This window comes from Panthera uncia, chromosome D2 (assembly GCF_023721935.1).
Source record: "Panthera uncia isolate 11264 chromosome D2, Puncia_PCG_1.0, whole genome shotgun sequence".
NCBI lineage: Eukaryota > Metazoa > Chordata > Mammalia > Carnivora > Felidae > Panthera > Panthera uncia.
The window spans coordinates 68,540,787-68,561,341 of record NC_064818.1 but is presented as its reverse complement, the minus strand read 5'-3'; the positions used below and the strand labels follow the sequence as shown (position 1 = coordinate 68,561,341).

At 38.4% G+C, this 20,555-nt stretch overlaps 1 protein-coding gene and 1 long non-coding RNA gene across 2 annotated transcripts in view; one reads left to right on the top strand and one right to left on the bottom strand.

Annotated features, from left to right (window-relative positions):
- Positions 1–19,839, top strand: part of LOC125932991 (uncharacterized) — a 48,017-nt gene extending 28,178 nt beyond the window's left edge. Inside the window, exons 4-6 of the long non-coding RNA XR_007460824.1 lie at positions 11,303–11,395; positions 17,195–17,550; positions 18,623–19,839. This is a non-coding gene — a long non-coding RNA (uncharacterized LOC125932991). The remainder of the gene's footprint in view (positions 1–11,302; positions 11,396–17,194; positions 17,551–18,622) is intronic.
- NHLRC2 (NHL repeat containing 2) overlaps positions 14,749–20,555 on the bottom strand; it is a 52,421-nt gene continuing 46,614 nt past the window's right edge. The window contains exons 9-11 of the mRNA XM_049645810.1: positions 19,692–19,901; positions 18,448–18,667; positions 14,749–15,373 (exon numbers count right to left, since the gene is read on the bottom strand). Coding sequence (XP_049501767.1) covers positions 15,117–15,373; positions 18,448–18,667; positions 19,692–19,901 — 687 coding nt within the window. The 3' untranslated portion in view covers positions 14,749–15,116. The remainder of the gene's footprint in view (positions 15,374–18,447; positions 18,668–19,691; positions 19,902–20,555) is intronic.

Below are 20,555 nucleotides of genomic sequence, written 5' to 3'. Positions count from 1 at the left end.
AATATTTTTGTGAGAAGTTTTTAAATTACTAGTTCCGTCTATTAACTTGTGTAGATCTTTGAATATTTTCTATTTCTTCTTGAGTCAGTTTCAGTCACTTTTGTCTTTATAGAAAGTTATTGATATTTTTCATTCATTTCCCATTCATTCATCATTTTTACTTCTGTAAGGTTGGTAGTAATGTCCCCTGTTTCATTGCTGCTTCTCTGTATCACTGTTCTGACGATGGGAGTGGGGATAGTGGACTCATGCTTTGTGAGGTGGGCACCGGCTGGGGTGGTAGCCTCTGGTCTTCTTGATTTGTATCTGGTGTGGAACCTCTGCCCTGTGAGGGCGTCTCCGGTCCCAGTATTCTTGGCTCGCCATGCCTGGGGCTGAGCCTCCACTGTATGAGTGAGCATGGGTGAAGGAAAGCAGACCCTGACCTCTTGGCTGTCTGCACCTGGAAGTCAGCGTTTTCAGCACCCAGGTTGGGGGGATGAGAATGTTGGCAGCCTGCCTTCCTGGGGAACAGCTGCAGCCCTCTCCTATGGACCAGGGGACGAAGAGTCTGACCTTCCTGGCCACACTCACTGGAGTGGAGCTTCTGTCATACCGATCTGGGGTCGGGGGAGTGAGAGAGTGGGTCATGGCTCCAATGCCACAGATTCTCCAGCTTTTAACCTAAATTTGGTAGACTTTTTTGAATAAATGTTTCTTCATTTGCTGTATGCCCTTGGAACAGTTTACAGAGATTTTAGACGGTTTAGATTTTAGATTTTAGGATCTTTATAAAGAATTTTCACCAGCTGTTCAATGGAGAGAGGGTCCGCAGAACTCCTTGTGGGACATTCTGGAAGTATGCCTTATCTCCCCTACTCGCTATCCTTTTCACAGAAAGCATTGCTTAATTCCTGGCTTTATAGCTTCAGGTAGTTTGTGGAACGGCTCAGGCAGGGCTGACAGAAAACGGAGGGCTGAGGAAGAGAACCTAGGAGACATATACGTGGGGAATTAGGATTGAACTGAAGACAGCGTTAAAATATGAAATGATTAACTTTGGAAAGAGAAGGTTCAGGTTATGAAGAACTAGGATGCATGTTCACGGAGCACCAAACAAGTGGAAGGCTTATAATGCAGGGCAAGGTACTTAGACACAAGGAACCGTCACTTTGCAAGGTTCTTAAATAATAGAATGTACTACCCATGAAGGTTGCAGAATTGCATTTTAAAACCGGCCTAGACCCTTATTTTTAGATCTCATGAGTGACGACAAATGCAGCTTCTCTATCACCTCCTTCATGATGATAAAATCTGACCGAGGCATTTTATTAACACAAATTATCAAACTAAGGTCAGCGCGGTACCTTTCGCCTACCACTCGGAACCGCGGCAAAGCACCCAAGAATATCTCAGCATTTGTAATAGCGAAGCGCAAGTAAGCCAGAACCTTATTAGGTTCTGGGCCACACAGATAATTATTTTGTTCTTCCGCCAGAAAGTTAAACAAATAAAAGCAGCTGTCTTTCCTACTTGCTTTTCTGCGAGGCTAACTTAGCTGTGTTGCTGCCTGAAGACCGCGGCACAGGGTAAACAGCCTCATTAGATCCCTGGCAATGCTTGGGTGCTTAGGTCATGCCAGCTTCCTGAACATGGGTGACCTATTGTTTTTTCCCTCTCCGGGATGGGGAGATAAAAACTACACTTCAAATATTTACCCTCCTTATCTTTCTTGTTCTAATAAGGGACTTGGTTGTGGGGACATTTCCAAAGAAATGCCTAATATAGAACAAAGTCAGTTTAAAGAGGTAACTGTTATTTAACGAGAGGAGGATTTTCAAATTAAACCCTTAACAATATTAGGGGAAGTGAGTACTCTCTTGTGTTGGCAGGATTGCAGAACTTGGCCTTCCCACTCTGCTAAGGGCAGTTCAGTGTTTTCTTCGATGAGAGGAAGAAGAAACAACAGACACAGTGATGATGTCTATCGGTTTCTCTTGGCGACGAAATGCAATTAAAATATGCTGGGCATAGACTGAAATTGTGATTGGCAAAGTTTAATTAAACTTACTAAAGTTGTGCTCTAAGCTTGACTAGAACTTGAGTTTTGGGTCAAACAGGGGAAACTACAAATGTACACACCCACAAATGATACATATGTAAGCCACAATTTTATGTATATATATGTATATATATACATATATACACACACACACACGTATATGTGTGTATATATGTGTGTATATGTATATATATGTGTGTATATGTATATATATATGTAGATTGTGACATATTCATAGTGATTATAGCTAAACTATATCTAGATCTAGATAGATCCATGTCAAGGAATGTGAATAACTTAAATGACAGGCAAATACATTTTCCAGCTTTTGCAATGTGAAAATTGCTTTTTGAGCATCCAGTGGTGTGTCAGTGCTGCTGATTGTTTTTCAAGAGGGGGTATAGGCCCCCTCAAAATAAATCAACAGGATTGCTTCAAATCAGTTTTTAAATCATCAGGTTTTAGAGAGACTAAGATGAGAAAAATTTCCCCCAATTAATGAGCGTTATGGAGTCCTAAGGCACAAGCGAGGTTTAAAGGTTATAGAGATGTTTTGAAGCTGAACCCTATCGGAACATGAAGGAGGTCACTTCAAGTGCTTTGGCGAATAGGAAAATGAAGTACAGTGTGCATTCCTGTGAAAAAATTGGGTTCTCATCTTAGTTTCACTAAAACCTGATGGTTTAAAAACTGAGTTGAGGGGCACCTGGGTGGCTCAGTTGGTTAGGTGTCCAACTTCAGCTCGGGTCATGATCTCACGGTTCGTGGGTTCAGGCCCCACACTGGGCTCTGTCCTGACAGCTCAGAGCCTGGAGCCTGCTTCTGATTCTGTGTCTCCTTCTCTCTGCCCCTCCCCCGCTTGTGCTCTCTCACTCTCTCTCTCAAAAATAAACATTAAAAAATTTTTTTTTATATCCTAAATCAGGTTTTATGTACATAAAGAATATTTCAAATATTTTTGTGGTATATTCGTTAAAAACAAAGGGAGGGGGTGAATAGCCAATTTTCCCCGCCTCGGGATTCTTTTAAGTCCCAAGTTTCTAACCCAGTTAGGAGTTGAAAAAAACAATGGAATTAGCTAGAGAATGGAGTTACCAGAACATTATGTACACGAACAAGGTTGCCTTTGGTTAGGTGAAAATGTTTTAAACGCTTCTCTCAGTCCTATTAAAAAATCTGTGTATCTTCAAATGTACTGAAACTTGAGTTGGCTTATAGGTATGCATTTCACTCTAAAAAATGAATACGAAGTCCCAGGGTGTAAATAAGAAATTGTTGTTATTTTGAAGTAAAGCGAAACAAGGAGGCTTTTCCAAATACATTGTAAATTGCAGAATCTTAGAATAGCTCCGAACCTGAGGTCATTGGCTTGCATTGCCCACCTGCTAGGATAAATACTTGGGATAAACGCGTCCACTGCCTTCTCATCTCTATTTGAAGACATTCACGGGCAGAGAAGCCGCGCTCTCCGTTAGCACAAATGACTCAGGGTTTGGAGTATTTATTAGTTGTCAGTCACTGGGCTAAGTGCTCTTCTAACGTTGTAAAATAATTCCGTGAGGTAATAATATCTAGTTTAACAGATGAGGAAACTGAGTGTCAGTGGAGAAGAAGTAGCTTGGCTCGTGTTCGTTCCGTGACCAGGTGACAGCGTCAGGTCAGCTGGCACAAAGGCGGTGTGTTTTAGACACGATAGTGTATCGTGTGACAGATTGACTCTCATTTACGTGACTTCTCTGCACATATTCTAAGATAACCAGTGTAGGCTTTCTTTCCCCTCCACAAACGTTTATCTATCCATTCCTGCCTCTCCTGTTACCCTTCTGGTTACCTCTTCCAGGGATGACACAAGACGAGCAGTGTGATTGGAGGGAACAGAAGTCATCTTTTCCCCACTTTAGTTTGCTCTCAACAGCTGTGACGCGAATTCGTAACATTTCAGACAAGACAAACCTCCATCGGGTAAATAAACGCTAGTCCCTCCCTATCCCCTATGTTCAGCTCTGTGTGGTTATTAGGCTTTGTTATATCCTTCCATTTCTCTATTCCGCCGAAGTTCTTGCTCCAAACAATTGTGACACGCCCAGTTTGTTACAACACTTTAAGCAACAACCACTCCCTCAAGGACACGGTTCCCATTTCAGCTGCACAGAATATTGACTGTAATGACCTATGTATAAACTTCACTGTTAGCCCCTCAGTCCATAAATCACTGCATAATGGCAGATGTGTCCCACGATCCGTGACCAACAATGTCGCTTCTTCCAAAGTCTGGTGACTGGTCACATGTGCGTGGTATTCCGTTCATGCACAGACAGCAGAGCGCGTAACTGTGGTGACTTCTCGTTTCCTGGTGGTAAAGCCACGTGACATTTTAGAAACACGGATGAGCCAAAGAGGGAAAGACAGAAAGTACAGCAAAGAAAAAAAACGTGAACACACCGAAGTGACATTTGAGCTGAATGTAGATGGAGCCACACAGGCAACAGCTGGCCTTGGGAACGCTGTCGCTGTTCGATAGACTTGACCGGCATCCAGGGAAACTGAGTGAGGGTGACCTTGACCCGCATGAGGAAAGTGGCTTTGATGAGAGGGATGATGGTGTCCCAGAGGCAGTGCTGATGGAAAAAAGCTTCGCATTAAAGAAACTGTAGGACATAGAGCACAGCATTGAAAGCATGGATAAAAATGTCGGTAGCTGATTCAAACTTGGAAAGTCGTATGACAATCTGCCTTCAAGAAAAATACTTGCTGTGTATCATCAACATTTGTGATGTTTTAAATGACAGTGTGCTAAGTTTTAGCTTTATTATTTTTTTCATTTTCCTCATACTTTCGCAATTGGCACTAAGAGTTTTTAATTTTTTTTTTTAATTTTTTTTTTAAGTTTATTTATTTTTGAGACAGAGACAGAGCATGAATGGGGGAGGGTCAGAGAGAGAGGGAGACACAGAATCGGAAGCAGGCTCCAGGCTCTGAGCCATCAGCCCAGAGCCCGACGCGGGGCTCGAACTCACGGACCGCGAGATCGTGACCTGAGCCGAAGTCGGACGCTTAACCGACTGAGCCACCCAGGCGCCCCAAGAGTTTTTAATATTTTAACCAACATTTTTAAAGCTCATGAAACAGTCCTGTCTTCTCCCATTGACTGTTAGGATTTCTTTGCGTGGTTCCAGACTGCCTGGTCATCTCTGTGGTCTTGCATTACTATGCAGAGTCAAATGTATCGGCAAATCCTCTTGGTTTCACCTCCAGAATGTCTCCGATTTATCTACTTCTCCCATACTCGCCCAATTCATAATTAGCTTTTTCCTGCTGGGACCAGTAAAAGAATAGCTTCCTAACTGCTTCCCCTCTCCCTGCCCCCTTCCTCATAATCCATCTTTCACTTAGTAGCCAGAGGGATCTTTTAAAATAGATTCAGGATTTCCCTATTTAAAGGCTCATAATGGCTTCTATTCGAACCCTAAATAATTGCAACTCATGTTCAAAATGTGCCTGCTGCGTAGCCTCTGACTTGATGCCCATCCTTCTGGTCCCGGTTCGGGGCAGCAAGTTTGCGCCTCATCGCCCTGTGTTTATAATGACATGCAGGTGCATTAAATTGCATATATTCACTATAATCCTTGGTTCTTAACACTCCCAGTAAAAAGTCCTGAAACCGCTGTCCAACCCACAAGCTGGACTCATGTCTCACGGTCACCTTCATCTCCTCTCTCTGCTTCCTTGTGTCCAAGGTTAACCACTATTCTTAATCTGGTAGCTATCATTTCCGAGTTTTTCTTTTTAAAATAATTTTATCTTCTCTATATGTATATACCTAAAGTATGTTTTGTTGTTTAAACTTTTATAGGAAAGTCATCATGTTGAGTGGAATCTTTGGGGACTCTCTCCCCCACCCCCTACCTGACTTTGATGGACTCTTCTGACGATGGTTGTTTCTAAGTTTGGCTGAACACAGGTGCTATGAACTCTCCAGCACACGCATCCTGCCTGGCCTACAGCACTCTCGTGTAAATACCTAGGGGCGCTAACACCCAGAAACAGACTCGTGCATGTACGGAGCTTTGACACATGGCATAGGAGGCATGTCATGTCAGTGAGAGAATGTTTTGCAATGAAAGTAGAAAACATGTTTATTCATACATAAATCACCACTACTGGGTTCCTATTCCATACATACACAAAGATAAACTCCAGAGGAATTAAAGACTTAAATGTTAAAAAATGCACAAAACTTGGGGCACCTGGGTGGCTTAGTTGGCTGAGCATCTGACTCTTGATTTTGGCTCAGGTCATGATCTTACGGGTTGGTGGGTTCGAGCCCCATGTTGGGCTCTGTGCTGACAGCGTGGAGCTTGCTTGGGATTCTCTCTCCCTTTCTCTCTGCCCCTCCCTCTCCCTCTCTCAAAATAAATAAACTTAAAAAAGATACACAAAACTCAAGACCTAAAAACTTTACAAGTCTTAGTAGAAAGTAAGCACATTATCATTTATTGCTTAGAATAGGAAAATATGTTTTTAATGGGACACAAAAAATATCGACTATGTTAAATTTATAAACTTTTTTTCCCCCCAGCAAAAGACACCTTAGTGAAAATGAAAAGGTAAGTTACTTGGGGAAAGTATTTGCAATCATGCACTATCAAGACTGGAGGAAGAATGTTTGCATGACAGTAAGCACATAGGAAACAGAAAAATGGGCAAGAGATACAAACAGGCATTGAAATATCATCTGACATTTGTGTGGACAGAGTTCAAGTCTGTCAATTCAGTGTGGGGGGGAATGTGGGATCAGTGGCTCTCACAAACTCTGCCATGAGAACCACTTTGGGAAAAAGTGGCCTCCGTGGCTTCTGCACTTTCTGCAGGTGGATGTGTGATTGGCTACTTTCAAGTTCAGCGTGAGGCCTTTACTCTTATTTACCTTGTTTTAGAAATTACCCTTTTGGGTTTTTTATTCATTCTTCTCTCTTTTCAACTACAATGCAAGCTCTAGAGCAAGGATCTTGTCTAATTTGTTCATCACTGGTTCTAGAGTACAGGATCAGAGGTGCTCAGTAAATGGTCCAATGGATGGATTTGCATTTGATTTAGGGGAGTCGGCATCCTTCTAGTGCTCTTTATGAACCGTGTGCTCGCATTCTTTGCCTGTTTCCCAACTGGGGTAACTTTCTCTTATTAGTTCATAGGAGCTCCTCACATATTATAATGATTAATCTTATGTCCAATTTTGTTTTGCAGTACTTTGTTTTTCATTGTAACTTTTCATTTCTGTTCTCATTATACAGATGCTTAAAATTTTTGTGTAGTCCTACGTATCAATCTTTCCCATTATTGCTTTTGGGTTTTAGGTCCTACTTAGAAATACCATCCCTACCCCTGACACTATATTTTTTCATTTTTTCTGGAATTTTGTATTTTCAATTTTTATGTTGCCACTAATTCCTTTAAAATTCTGTATATAGTGTTAAGTAGAGATGTTTTTTCTTTTCAAATGTTCCCAAGACCATTTACTAAATTGATCACCTTCTCTAAATGTATTTTTGAATTTACGATTTTTAATTAATGGAGTTATGATTTCATGATTTTATTTTATTTGCTTGCAGTTTTTTTTTAAATATTAAGTCCTATGCTCATTTCCCCAAAAGTTCAAATAATAAACCACGATTTACAGGTTTTTAAGCAGTAAAATTATCTCATGATATACTTAAAACAGAAAGCATATTAAAAACAGAAACGTGGCTTTAGAGAGAAAATATTTAATCTATTTCATGAACAAAATGTGCAAAGTTTTAGAAAAGAGGCATTAGGTTTCAGTACAGAGTATACATACATTCTTGCTTTTATAACCACACGTATTACACATCTTTTGAGTCGGTAATGAGGGCCGGTGCGCACAGTTGTTCCAAATGATCTTCTGTTAACACGTGCACCGGAAAGCATCACTGAAAATAGTCAAGATCGGTGTAGAAATACAATGTTATATAAAAATATATTACTCTGTCTACATGAAACAAAAAAGCAGACCACAAACATTTTTAGAGTTAGAGTATGGATGGAAATATCAGTATGTGATGTTCTAAATTAGATTTTCATTGCATTTTTTAATCTTTGGAGAAAAAAATAAACCTTTGGAATGACAGATATGAAGTCAGCACAGCAGACCAACTGTATTTTCAAAAATAAAAACACAACTTTATCCACACAAAAGATGGGAGAGTCTGAGTCTCTAAAATATGACAAAGTTATGAGATGTTACAATTCGGAAATCTGTTTTATACATACATATCTCAAGCACACAGCAAACTCTGTCCACAAACCACATGTAAAGTAATTAAAGCAATGTAAGTATGTCGAAACTGGTTCTCAATGCACCCCTGACAGTGAGAATTTCAAACTTTAAAAAAAAAAAATTAACCTATGTAGAATATAATTAGGAAGGTATATTGCAGACTAGAGAGAAATTAATCTTAAAAGCACATGGGGGTACGGTTCTGCTCTGGAAACTGAGATATTATTAGGAATTCTAGAAAAAAAGAATTTGCCACACCAAAACCTTTCTGCTGTAGAGCCATAGCTCCTCGCTGAAACCTCTATAGAAACTACCATTGTTTTTAAAGAGAGGGAAGCCTAAGGTGTGGAGAGGAAATGGTAGTATGTATTCTACAGGTAAATCGGGATGACAAGTATCTGAGACGTGCGTGAAACAACACATTTCAATTCTATATGAGCAAAAACTTGTTGGTTTTGAACAGCATAATGAGCAGGGCAGGCAGCCCATCCTGTACATACCCACAGAATGATTGTAATTCTGGTGGCATTAAGAATAATGACCACAGATTCTAACAATAGAAGATTGTTACATGGCAGAGTCCTTCTACATTTTGAGAAAGGAACAGGTCTATTTTTACCCTTCATTACCATAGTTTATCAACTACTGTTTTGCCCTCTATGTTTTAGCAGATATTTATGAGCACAGCACACCAGAGTCATGAAAATACTGTTCAAACTGGGCATATTTAAATCTGAAGGCTGTTTTTTTCCCCCGATTTCTCAGCATTATGAGGGCTCATTTCACTTTATTTCAAATAGAAGTATGTAACCGCATGTATTAAAAACAAAGGCAATAAATTATGTTTGTCCATGTAACTCAGTCTCAGGTTTTCAAAAATTGACAAATTTTGCCGAACTCTGTATCGCTGAAAAACATCAGGTCTGTAAGTTGCTGCTAGAAGAGGAAGGAATTCACACCATGCCCTGGCAGTCACAAAAAGGCCTGAGTATATGGTCGTTTAGCAACCCTTTGTGCTTGTTTAGTGTTTTTTAGCGTATGGTTGCCGGCAGAGGCAGGGAGGCATAGTTGGAAATACTTGTGCCTCTTTCCTTTTGGTTGGGGCTTTCAACAGAACGAAATGCCCTAGGGTGTACTCGAGAGTGCCATGCCTTGAAGAAGGGACACCCCAGACAACGGAGAACTCGAACTAGGCAAACATCCCACAACCAGGATCTAGAATTTTCACTGTTCAACTCGAACCTTGGAAAATAATGAAACCCAATCAGCACACTAGGAAATGGAGGGGTAGCAATCAGAAAAGCTGCCTAGTGCTGCCTCCTGGCCCACTGTGCCCAGGTCCTGGGTGGTCAGACCAGCTGCCCGGAAGCCAGAAGTAGCCAGTGGAACCTGTAGGTCTGCTGTGCGAAAGGGCCAAGGTTTGCTGGTCACGGAACACATGTAGACAGATCAGTAAGACCCTAACTTCTAATACTACTCTTTGTTACCCTACTGCAAGAACATGGGGAAAACAAACAATTATTCAGGACAAAATGGAGATTTATGGGTAGTGTGAATTCTTCATTTAAATCAACTATGTTCATGCCACAGGAGAAAGAGGAGGAAATCTTGGCAATTAACAGTGAATTCTACTTCTAAAGTATGACACAGTAATTACCTTTTGAGTTTTACATTTCCTTATGGGTTTCAGGAATGAGATTTTATAGCAATTAACAAGTTCTAATGATTTAAATTAGCCAACTATTTAATGAAAAGATGTTTATAATCTTGTTCCTAGATGATAACGGAGTCACAGTGGTAACATTTTACTTCACACTGTCAGTACCTAACGCTAGAATAGGTTTACTGTAATAGAATTGCATATATTTGAGTCACTGGAGTGGGGGGCGGGGGGGGGGGGGCGAAGGTCTTACCTACCAGTGCCATTTATGACACGAGTAAGCAGAGAACTTTGTGTGTTACCAAGACTGGCCAAATACTATGCTTCTGGAACTCACTTTGGTTATTAAAATGTTCTTAAATATGACCAAAATTTTTAGGTTGTGAGACAGTCCTGTTCTAAGGATTAAGTTATCCTTTATGACAAGGTCTTATAATTACCTTTTGAAGACCAATTAAAATAGCATTGTTGAAGCTAACACTGAAAAATCTACTTAATTCCTTAATACATCCATCTGCCAAGAAAAATCCTGGATGACATCTGAATTTGAGAGAATAGTACACAAAATCTTTTGGGAAACAAAAGTATACAGTCTGTTCCAAGCCATGAAGGATAAGAGTGTATAATGAAAAGTCAAAGAGCTAATACGGTTAAGTGGATTTAAGTTAAATTTCAAAAACAATCATCACTAGGACTTTTTGGATTCTTTAGATTATTATTTACTATATATAGCTTCAAAAGATGTAGGTCTAAAACAAATACTTTTGAGAGGCAGTATAACATGGTAGTTCAGCAGACGCATCCAGGCCTGGCCACTTCCTAAATGGGTGATCTTGAATATACTGGTGGAAAGGCTTGTAACTCTTTTGTTTCGGTTTCCTCGTCAGGGAAATAAGGAAAAATAGAACCTCTCTCAGAAGGCTGTTGTGAAGATTAAATGAGCTAATACATGAAAAGCACTTAGAAAAGTGCCAGGCACATACTGAGCACTCAATATATTCAGCTCTCTGTAAATACCACACAGGCTTGAGAAAGCATTCACAGAAGCAAGTGCTCTTAATTCCGAGGGCTGTCTTCACTCTACATCTGCAAGTAGGCAGGAGTCAGGAGACCGGTATTCAAATAAAAGATCACTCACGATTCACCTTTTTAACCATTCCACGAAACTGGTCCAACGACAGCCTGTGCCAGGCACTGCTCCAGTGTCTGACGTATTACTCTGAGAACTTGAGATATGGTCACCGACGTTCCGGAGCCATTTTCTCATCTTTAAAATGGAGGTAACATCTATTTGTCTGATTCGTAGGTTACTTGGAAGCTCAAAGGAGGCAAATTGCATGAAGGCACTTTGAAGATTTTGTGGAGCACCATCAGACTGCATTACAGGCATGGGTGCAGGGTGAGTACGTGTGGACCCTCTCAAAGGAAGGTAATTAGTCGTAGTTCTGGGTTTAAGAAAATGTTCATAAAACTGTAGGCTTCTAACTCTAACATCATTTATAAATAGTAATACACTTTATTATAAAACTGTGTTTCTCTTATTGGGTCCCAACTCTATGGGGAGTATTAACATATCAAATAGATGGTTGAGAAATATTTTCCTTTAGGATTGCAATTGCAAAGCAAATGTCAAGCTAGATATTTATGGTCATAAATTATCATCATTAGCTAATAAGTAGCAGCTCCATTAATTACTAAAAGCTTTACAAACACTATTTCATTGAATCCTTATAGCGACCCCATAAAACAGGTAGAGTGGCCCCATTTTATAGGGTTAGAGTCCAAGAGCCTGCAAAGCACGTGCTCTTAACCTCTACACATTACACAAAAACACCAGAATAAAAAGTCCTAATCATTTCTGTCTTTACCAAATCACATACTTAAGAGAACCAATAGATCAAAGCATTCCAAATTATGTTCTGATCCTTGCAATAAAGGTGATTTTAGAAGTTACATCAGTGCTTCCAATTCAGTTTTCCTTTAAATTCAGTTTCACTTTAAATCTTTAAAAAAAACTTCTTCCCCCCTGAAAATAACACATTGTTCACTGAAAACAAACTATAGGCAAGTTGAATTAAAATATTTATAATTTTATCATTGAGGAGAACCACCGTTGACATAGTTCCTCCCAGATATTTTTATGCAATCGTGAACTATGGAATTTAGTTTTTGATGATTGTTCTTAAACACGATACCAAATACAAGGGCCAGACTGAAGTCTTTTTAATTGGCAGATATAATAAATTTTGTGCAGGCAGAAAATTATTACAGATATCTATTTTCAGTTTTTTCCTAAAATTTCCAACCATGGACAAACAAGCAGAGAGTAACTTATTTTGGTGATACTAACCAAAAGTATTCTGCCCATAAGAGAAACTTAGATGAGAAGTTCTTGACTTGATCTTTGTATCTGTGCATGTCTATACACGTGCATGTGTGCACACACACACACACACATATATATTCATCAGCACGTGTGAAATATTTTTGGCTGTGTTAAGATTTATAGCTTTCTGCAGACCTAATAATACTATAACTATAGTTTTAATTAGAACAGTCAGGGGGAAAACTGTTTTGTAGTCATTGAACTTTGCCAGAATTACACTTATGGGTGATTCAACTGTAAAGTTTTTCCTTGTGAGTAGGTTAAATATTTGCTTGAGGCAGCATATTTAAGATAAGCAAAGTTCTTTTCAGGGATCCTATTAATCCTGAGTATAAATTCAGAAAAAAAAAAAAAAGTCCTACTGCTTGTGAAATAATATCCCAGAGAGTGATGGGAAAAATAGTGACAAAAACAGCACAATAATTCAGGGCAAAGATCCCAGGTATTGTGTCAAAGTGTGTGTGATGCCACATTACTGGCACTTTGATTAAGATGACTTATACTAAAATCTGACTCTTTTTAAACTATCACTGGACATAATTGATACAAGAAAAGCTAAAGCTAAAAAAAAATGCAAGTCCTTATAGAAAACAGAAGGCAGACAAGGATCAAGAAGTTTTTAAAAATAAACTTTCGAGTGCTTCCTCTTATGTAAGAGGTTTATGTTAGTCATAAATTCTAGGAACCTACTTATACTGCTTTAGTAGGATTCATAAAAAATCATACTAAATCCACATAAATAATATTTTTAATGTAAGAAATAGTGCATATTGGTGACTAAGAATGTTCAATAGAACTATTTTGAAAGAAAATATAAGCTTAATACTAACTGAAAACTGTCTAGACAAAAGGAATAGAGATACATAATACATATGTGTGTTTGTATATTATATTGAAAAATTAATTACCAGGTATTTCTAAATTGGGTTAAAACCATATATACTTCTTTCCCAGGAAGTGAAATTGTTTATGTCTTTTTAAATAGGAAAAGATTAACCCAAAATATTCTCATCATGTCCAAATGGAAATGAGAAGTAGAATATTTCAAATTAGATTAAAACAGGACTTCAGCCTATTTTCCATAAAAGAATATTAATGTTATTCATTCCTTTATTACTGAATGCTTTTTATGGAAAGAAAAGGTTTATGAGGTAATTATATAATAACTTTAAACAAGATTCCTTTTAACTTTACATTATGCTTCTCTTTAAAAATAGCTTTAGCAGATTACAAATTAAATCCAAATCATGACTATGCATTTCCTTCAGAGATTTAGAGAACCTGAGTAAATGAAGCTATTAATATGTTCAAAATTGTATTTCAAAAAGAAAAATGGGCAGATGATGGTAGTCCAAAGATTATAGTTCAAATTTGTTTCTGAAGGGGGGAAAGGCATATTATGTCATCTTGCCTATAAATATTTATTGTGGAAATATAGTTTATACCTGACATTTTCAAAATCCTGTAAGCTGATTAAATCACAAACATATTGAACCAGTTGTAGTAAAAACAAGAATAGGCTTTTAAATAGTTATAAAGGGAAATTATAAGAAAAAAACTTTCCATTATCTTCTACTGGCAATTTCTTTTGGGGTTAAAAACCTCCCCGGTGTCATTTAATCACTGTATGTTTCAGCCCTAATATTTTAAAGAGTAATAAATATATATACATATTAATAGAATGAAAGTGCTTCACACTAAAACTTTCCTTGAAGGCTTAAAAGTGATTTTTTAAAAAACATTTAAAAAATGTTTAAAAAACATTTTAAAAAACAATAAATGATAATTTAAGTTCTGTATAGGGGAGCCAAAAAACCCCAAATCCAACGAATCTGCATACTTTAATGCTTACAGGTGAAATTTAAACCTCTAAGACAACGTATATATACCTATTTACTCAGATTCAGCTGTCACAATTTATTCTTTATCATAAATAGCATCACAGATAGTAATATGTCCCGAAGTCCCTTTCTCCTTGAAAGTTGTAGTATTTCTGGGGCCTCACTTATTACCCGGTAAGACTGTATTCAATCAGAAAAAGTTCAGGAATTGAGTCTGTACATCCTTAGACCTCTTTTTCTGTATATAGTTATAAGGCATTAATAATGGCATGTTAAAATAGCAAATAATTTATAATAAAAATAGACATTCTTTTAAATTGCTCTCAAATGAGAGAATCATAGAGAACAGAGAACATATTTACCACCCAGATACTCTTTAAGCTTCTGTAATGTGATTTTTTTTTTTTTTTTTGGCTTAAAACAGACCTTAGGCCCTGAATGGCAGGTGTCCTTATACCAACATGTGGACTGGATCTTAGGTTCTGTTTAAAGTTATTGTGAAATTTATATATTTAAATGTGCTACTCGCTACTAATAAAGATAGAAAAAGTTAAAATATTTGGTTTCATTACTGTTATCAGTATTCATTGCAAATTATCTTCATAATAGTCTAGACTACAGTGTGGATTTAAGTTTTGTGCCAAATAGCACAAAGTACAAAATCATGGTTCAAATGATGGTCAGTGATTTAGCTGGTACACAGCCAGAATGAAGGAATTTGTTTATAATAGATAAGTAAATATGAAGCGTAGCTTTATCTTAGTATCAGTTGCTAGAACTGAGCAATGGGTCTCCTGGTACCCAGAGGCAGAAATAAAGCTGCTTTTCGTAAGGTACAGTGACTGGGAGGGTGGAGGCCAGGGGCTATGGTGACTGGGTAGCTGGCTGGCTTGCTAAAATACATACTTGAGCTCTACTGGAGCTATGCACCCTGGTTGTGCACTGGTTATTTGTAAAGGCTGACTGAACATAATTCCCTTCATCATACAGGCGTTGCTGTCTGTGCTACAGTAATAAAGAAATACGCTGATAGATAGAATGGCTTCAAGTGATAGGCAATCTCCAGGGATCTGCAGTGAGATGGCTGGTTGACTGGAAATGCTCTCGATTACTCCAGAGGGTATCTGTCCTCGAAGAAGCCATTCGTTGCCTAGAAAATAAACACGTAAATTACAAAGACTGTGTAAGACATCAAGGAGGAAATCAGACAAACCTCACGAAGACTAGATTCAATCAACAGACATTTACTGAAAGCCTCTAAGTGTGAGGCATTATGCTCTGTGTGAAGGACATAATGGTCCCCCATGAGATGTTTCCAGTCTAATGATCTTGATATCAAATTGTTAAAATTCTTCCTCTGAAGACTGTAACTTACAAATTTCTGCTGAAATCAGACCCAATAATGAAAATATGACTATAGAGCCTTAATCCTTGAAATTAAAAATGAAACCTATTAAGTTCTAGAAATTAACTAAACAGGTCATTTTTACCAGATAAGAGTGTTCGGGAACGTCATGAAAACTACAAAATAAATGAGGGCACACAAATGTGTGTACAACTCTGTGGTGATGCTCAAGTCCTTTAAGTAATGATGAATTATTAAATACCCAAAGGTAAAAACCAAGTAATTTTTAGAAACAAATACTGCGTGTGTTATTCAGATGGGCTCAACAATGTGAATACTAAGAGATTCTATTGAGCTCATTTTCACACATAACTCTTGTTAGGCTTCACTACGTGGATTATAACACAAGTCTAATAAGCCACTAACAACCTTTAAGCTTCTAGTATCAGAATTGTTAAGATCTCTTCATCCGTGAGCGCCTACTCTCAGAAGGAACATATGTTCCTACTGAGGAAGCGCACATGGACGTGGACGTTCAGCTCAGAGGGCTCAGCACCAAGAGCCAGCATTTGGAAAACACAGGACATGCTTTCCTGCCGAGTCACACAGAAGACACTGAACACAACCTCATGACTTCTCAATGACTTGGGCCATTTGTACAAAAGCCAGACCACCTGCTGAGTGGTGATGAAATTCTGTGTCTACTTTTTAGCTTTTCTTTCTTTCTTTCTCTTTCTTTCTTTCTTTCTTTCTTTCTTTCTTTCTTTCTTTCTTTTCACTTCAAGATGAGCCAATGGACTCTGGGCATCTGCCTATATCAGGCTGCTCAGTCTCCCTTCTAGTGTATTGCCTCTAGTTCTCTGTTGATTGAAAAATCATATTTGAGAAAAACAGGTCAAGTAAGAGGAAGGAGAAAGTGAAAGGTGAAAATCTAAAGAGTTAGGTGAAGAGTTTTTAAATCATTATTTAAAAATTCTCTTTAAAACGCTTCAGCCTTCTTTGTTTACTTCTGGATTGGGGAATATGTTTTATTTAAGGTTTGGCTTTGCTAGATGGCAGATTAGTGGGGAACTTCTTATATTTTAAATCAAAGCAAACTGTGCTATTTTAATATCCAATTCTAGAAATAAAACACAAGGTTTCTTTATTATTTTTCAGATACATTACATGTGGGAATTATAAAGTTATAATATGCTAATGGTGCTTTTATACTGACTTTTTTTTTCAGGGGGGGAGGGGACTTAAAACCTTCACATATGCTGACAACTTTATATAAATCATAGTGAAAAATGGGCATTTTAAGTCTCTAAATAACCGGCCAAGAAGAAAAACCTTCCTTTATTCATAGGTGTATTAATGTACTCTATAAATAATTTTCAAAAACCTTAAATTATCAGGACTCTTGTCTGAAAGCTTATTTGCCCCTGTACAATAAAAACAGAGCCACTATTTTGGACAAGTGAGAAAACAGGAATTTTCCCTATAGACTACTTCACTTTAATACTACCTGTATTTTATATTCCAGTGGCTTATTATTAATCTGTGTTTGACCACAGAGACTTGAAAATGTTAATTTGTCAATAACATATCTTAAAACTCAATCCACTGCTCTTTCATTACACACAGAGATGAAATTAACAGTGATCTCCAATTGATGCAGTGCTTTCAGACCAACAGACGCAGGCACGACAGTGAAGCCCACAGTGGAGGACCTGCTCTGGATCCACGGACAGCCGAAGATGGCCAGAGTTTGAGTGCCTCCTGCCCACAAAGCTGACTCTGGACATCTTCCTCCTCGCCTGCAGAGCTCAGCCCTCTCCTTGCGGGGGGTGGGGTGGTTGGTCTCCCAAGGCTCAGTCAGTCACCCCAGGGCCAGCTTCCCCGACTCTGACCCAGCAGCTCCTCCCGGCTGGCCCACCGAGATCTGTGCTCTCTGGATTCAGATGCCCAGCGGGTGGTTGCTGCCCTGGGAAAGCAGCAAGGTAAGGAGGCAGAGAGCCTGGGTCTGGGTCAGGCACACAAGAAGTGTGTGAGAGGGCATGAGGGAGGAGGCGGGAGGAAATGGGAGACTGAGAACATGCGAAAGAGCGTGGGAGAGCAGGGCAGAGGAAGGTCAGTAGAGACCAGAAGTCAGCACTTCGTTCTGGACCACTAATGTTTTACTTTCAAGTTGTTGTCCACGGTTAGTGAGGCTGGAAAGCACTGCTATAAGGCAAGCAGCAGGCTGATTCCTTCTTAAAAATTAATGAGGAGCACACAGCGATTCAAATACACATTCAAATCTTTACACAATTTACAGTCACTGGGGATACTTTGAGAATAGACGTGAGCAGGAAGTGCTCCTGAACAACTACAAATTAGTGAGTAAGGACAAAGGCTCCGCCTGGATGCTGATCACAGTAATTCATTTGTATTCAGTTACATATCCTCCAACAATGTTTTATTCTTCTACTTGAATGGCATACTTTGAGGATACGGTTTTGGCATCCATTTTCTTATAGCAAGCAAGTACTTGGGCTCAAGTTCTACCTCTGGCATCTCTGAAGAAGAAAATGTAGCTTCAGGCTTAGTAACTGGTAAATCAAGTCCTAATGAATCTTTTGAAATAAAATGAACAGCAACTGAAAAGCTCTAAAGCACCTAATAGATGCTATCTGGAAAAGTAAAAGATAATAGTGAAACAAAGAATGGAACTGGAAAAAGCCCGAGTCAAGTTACTTCAGTTAAAGTAGTATGTCTTTAAAAATATCATACTCCACCAGGGGGGAGACCAATTTCATTCTTTAGAATCGATTCTGAGATTTATATCACCGTATTACTGGAAGGTAGAATGGTAAACATGATTTCATACTGGAGTATTTCCAAGATTACTCTCATACCTTCAGCTGTTAGAAACCAACAACTGGGTACTCCTTCGGTTAACTTTGTTCCCGATGGGAGGTCTAATCTTAGCTTGAACTGCAGAGTCTGTCCTGGAGATGCAGCCACTGGGGGAAGTCGAATGTTTGGAGCAGATTTAGGTAGTCTGGGTAATGTCTTCTGTTTTTCTCCTAGGAATGGGCCATCTACAACAGCGTTTTCAGGTCTGAAGACTGGGAGCTAGGAAATAAGGAAATCTGTTAATTAAAGCACAACTGCTTTATAGTAATTGTAAAGGGCTTAATTTTGGACTTCAGTAGAAAAATGAGGTTCTGTATCAATGAAACTTAATTGCCATTCTAGTCTGAATTAGAAATGTGCTTACTGAGACGTCCTTATGATTATTTTATAGGCCGAGAAACATATTTCATCCTGGCAAAAAAAGTTACCAATACTAACGAATGAAACAGAACTAAGTTCATTGTCTGATATGTTTACAGATGGTAGGAAATTAAAGTAATACGTTACCAATTTAAATGTAGGGGGTATAATTCCAATTCCAATTTTCACTGCCAACTATAAGATGATCTGTGTCAGGAGAAATGACACTTATGTTATGATGGCAGTCTGTATTTTCACTTTAAATCTTAGGAATCTAAAATCCTAGAATTTTAGAAAAAAAAACTCTTGCTTTTTTTGCAGGCAAATGTGATATATCAGGAGGCAGCTTGAAAAATTTTGGAGACTTTATCCTTATCTTTAAAAAACTGGAAGAAACTTAAATGAGTTCTAATCAATCTTATTTTCAATGTGTTGAGAAATGTGGCTGCTAGAGTTTCCTTTGGGAGGTTATTTGGTAATGACTCACCACAGGAAACGACTACACATTAATTTAAGAATCGTTTAAAAAAAAAAAAAAAAAAAAACCTTGACAACCCACCCCACGTGATATGTGTGGTATGATGTATCTCTATACATTTTGTTTTTAGACATTTAAACACAGATCGGAGTCCTCTTTTTTCCTCTTCTGAAAGTTCAAATTCTCTCCAATTTCCAGTATCTTAAACACTCTCGGCACAAATGGAAGTTTTATTTTAACAAGAACAGGGCATTCTTGAACTGGGCATTCGCTCGCTACTCTATCTACCTGTTGTACCCCCAACACTGGAGATGGTTTAACCACAAGTGTCTCTGTCTGTGCTGTGAGCACTTCAGTAGGATTCTTGAAATGATACTCTTCAACTTCTACTTTCAGATTGCTTACCACAGAAATCGTTTCTGTTTCTAAATCCATCACTTTAATTTGATGATTATTGGTGTCTGCTACATATAATAACTGGCCATTCTCTCCAATACACAAGCCTCCTGGTTCATTAAAAGTTGACTCGGTGAAGCTGGAAGTGATAACGTTACTTGCGTCTCCGGTTCCTGCTAATGTCGTGCAGTTTTTTGTTTTGGGATCCACAACTTTAATCTAAAAACAAAGAACAAAGAAGTACACATCTGAAGGCCAATCTCACGTTCGTAGTAAAGCGTAGTATCAAGCAAACCAGAGAATCCGATTGCCATTAGCATCCTTGCTAAATGTCAGGAAAAGAATAGGCATTTCCGTATTTTCTCGAAAAGCCAAACATTCAAATTACAGTCTCAGGGGAGACGCTCCATTCTGAGAGCTAAAAACTACGTAAAACTCCCAGTTATGTCTTATCTTCCAGCAACAATCTTTGATGAAATATTTCTGGAATTAAAAAAATAAAGTAAAATTCTTTTCCTGACAATGGGGCACAGCTGAACTGACTTTCTTCTCTCTCATGAGCATCTAACCCTGGCTGAGAATTGGCTGCTTATGTTAAACCTAATGATTCCCAATTGTGCCTCAATTATGTTAATTTATGGTATCATCACAAGGTAGTAACATTTATTTTCCACTAGTTTTTATAGAAAAGAAAAATGCAATAAAAATGGAAACAGTTGAATAATCTGTGCAATAGAGGCAAAAATGGAAATGCTGAAAATGGAATTATTTGCTAACAGGCACTGCAACTATGCAACAGCTCAGAAACGTTCCTTTGTTAGTTGACATATTAATTTCCCTGTCACCTGCTTCTTTACTGTGTTACTAAGCAGC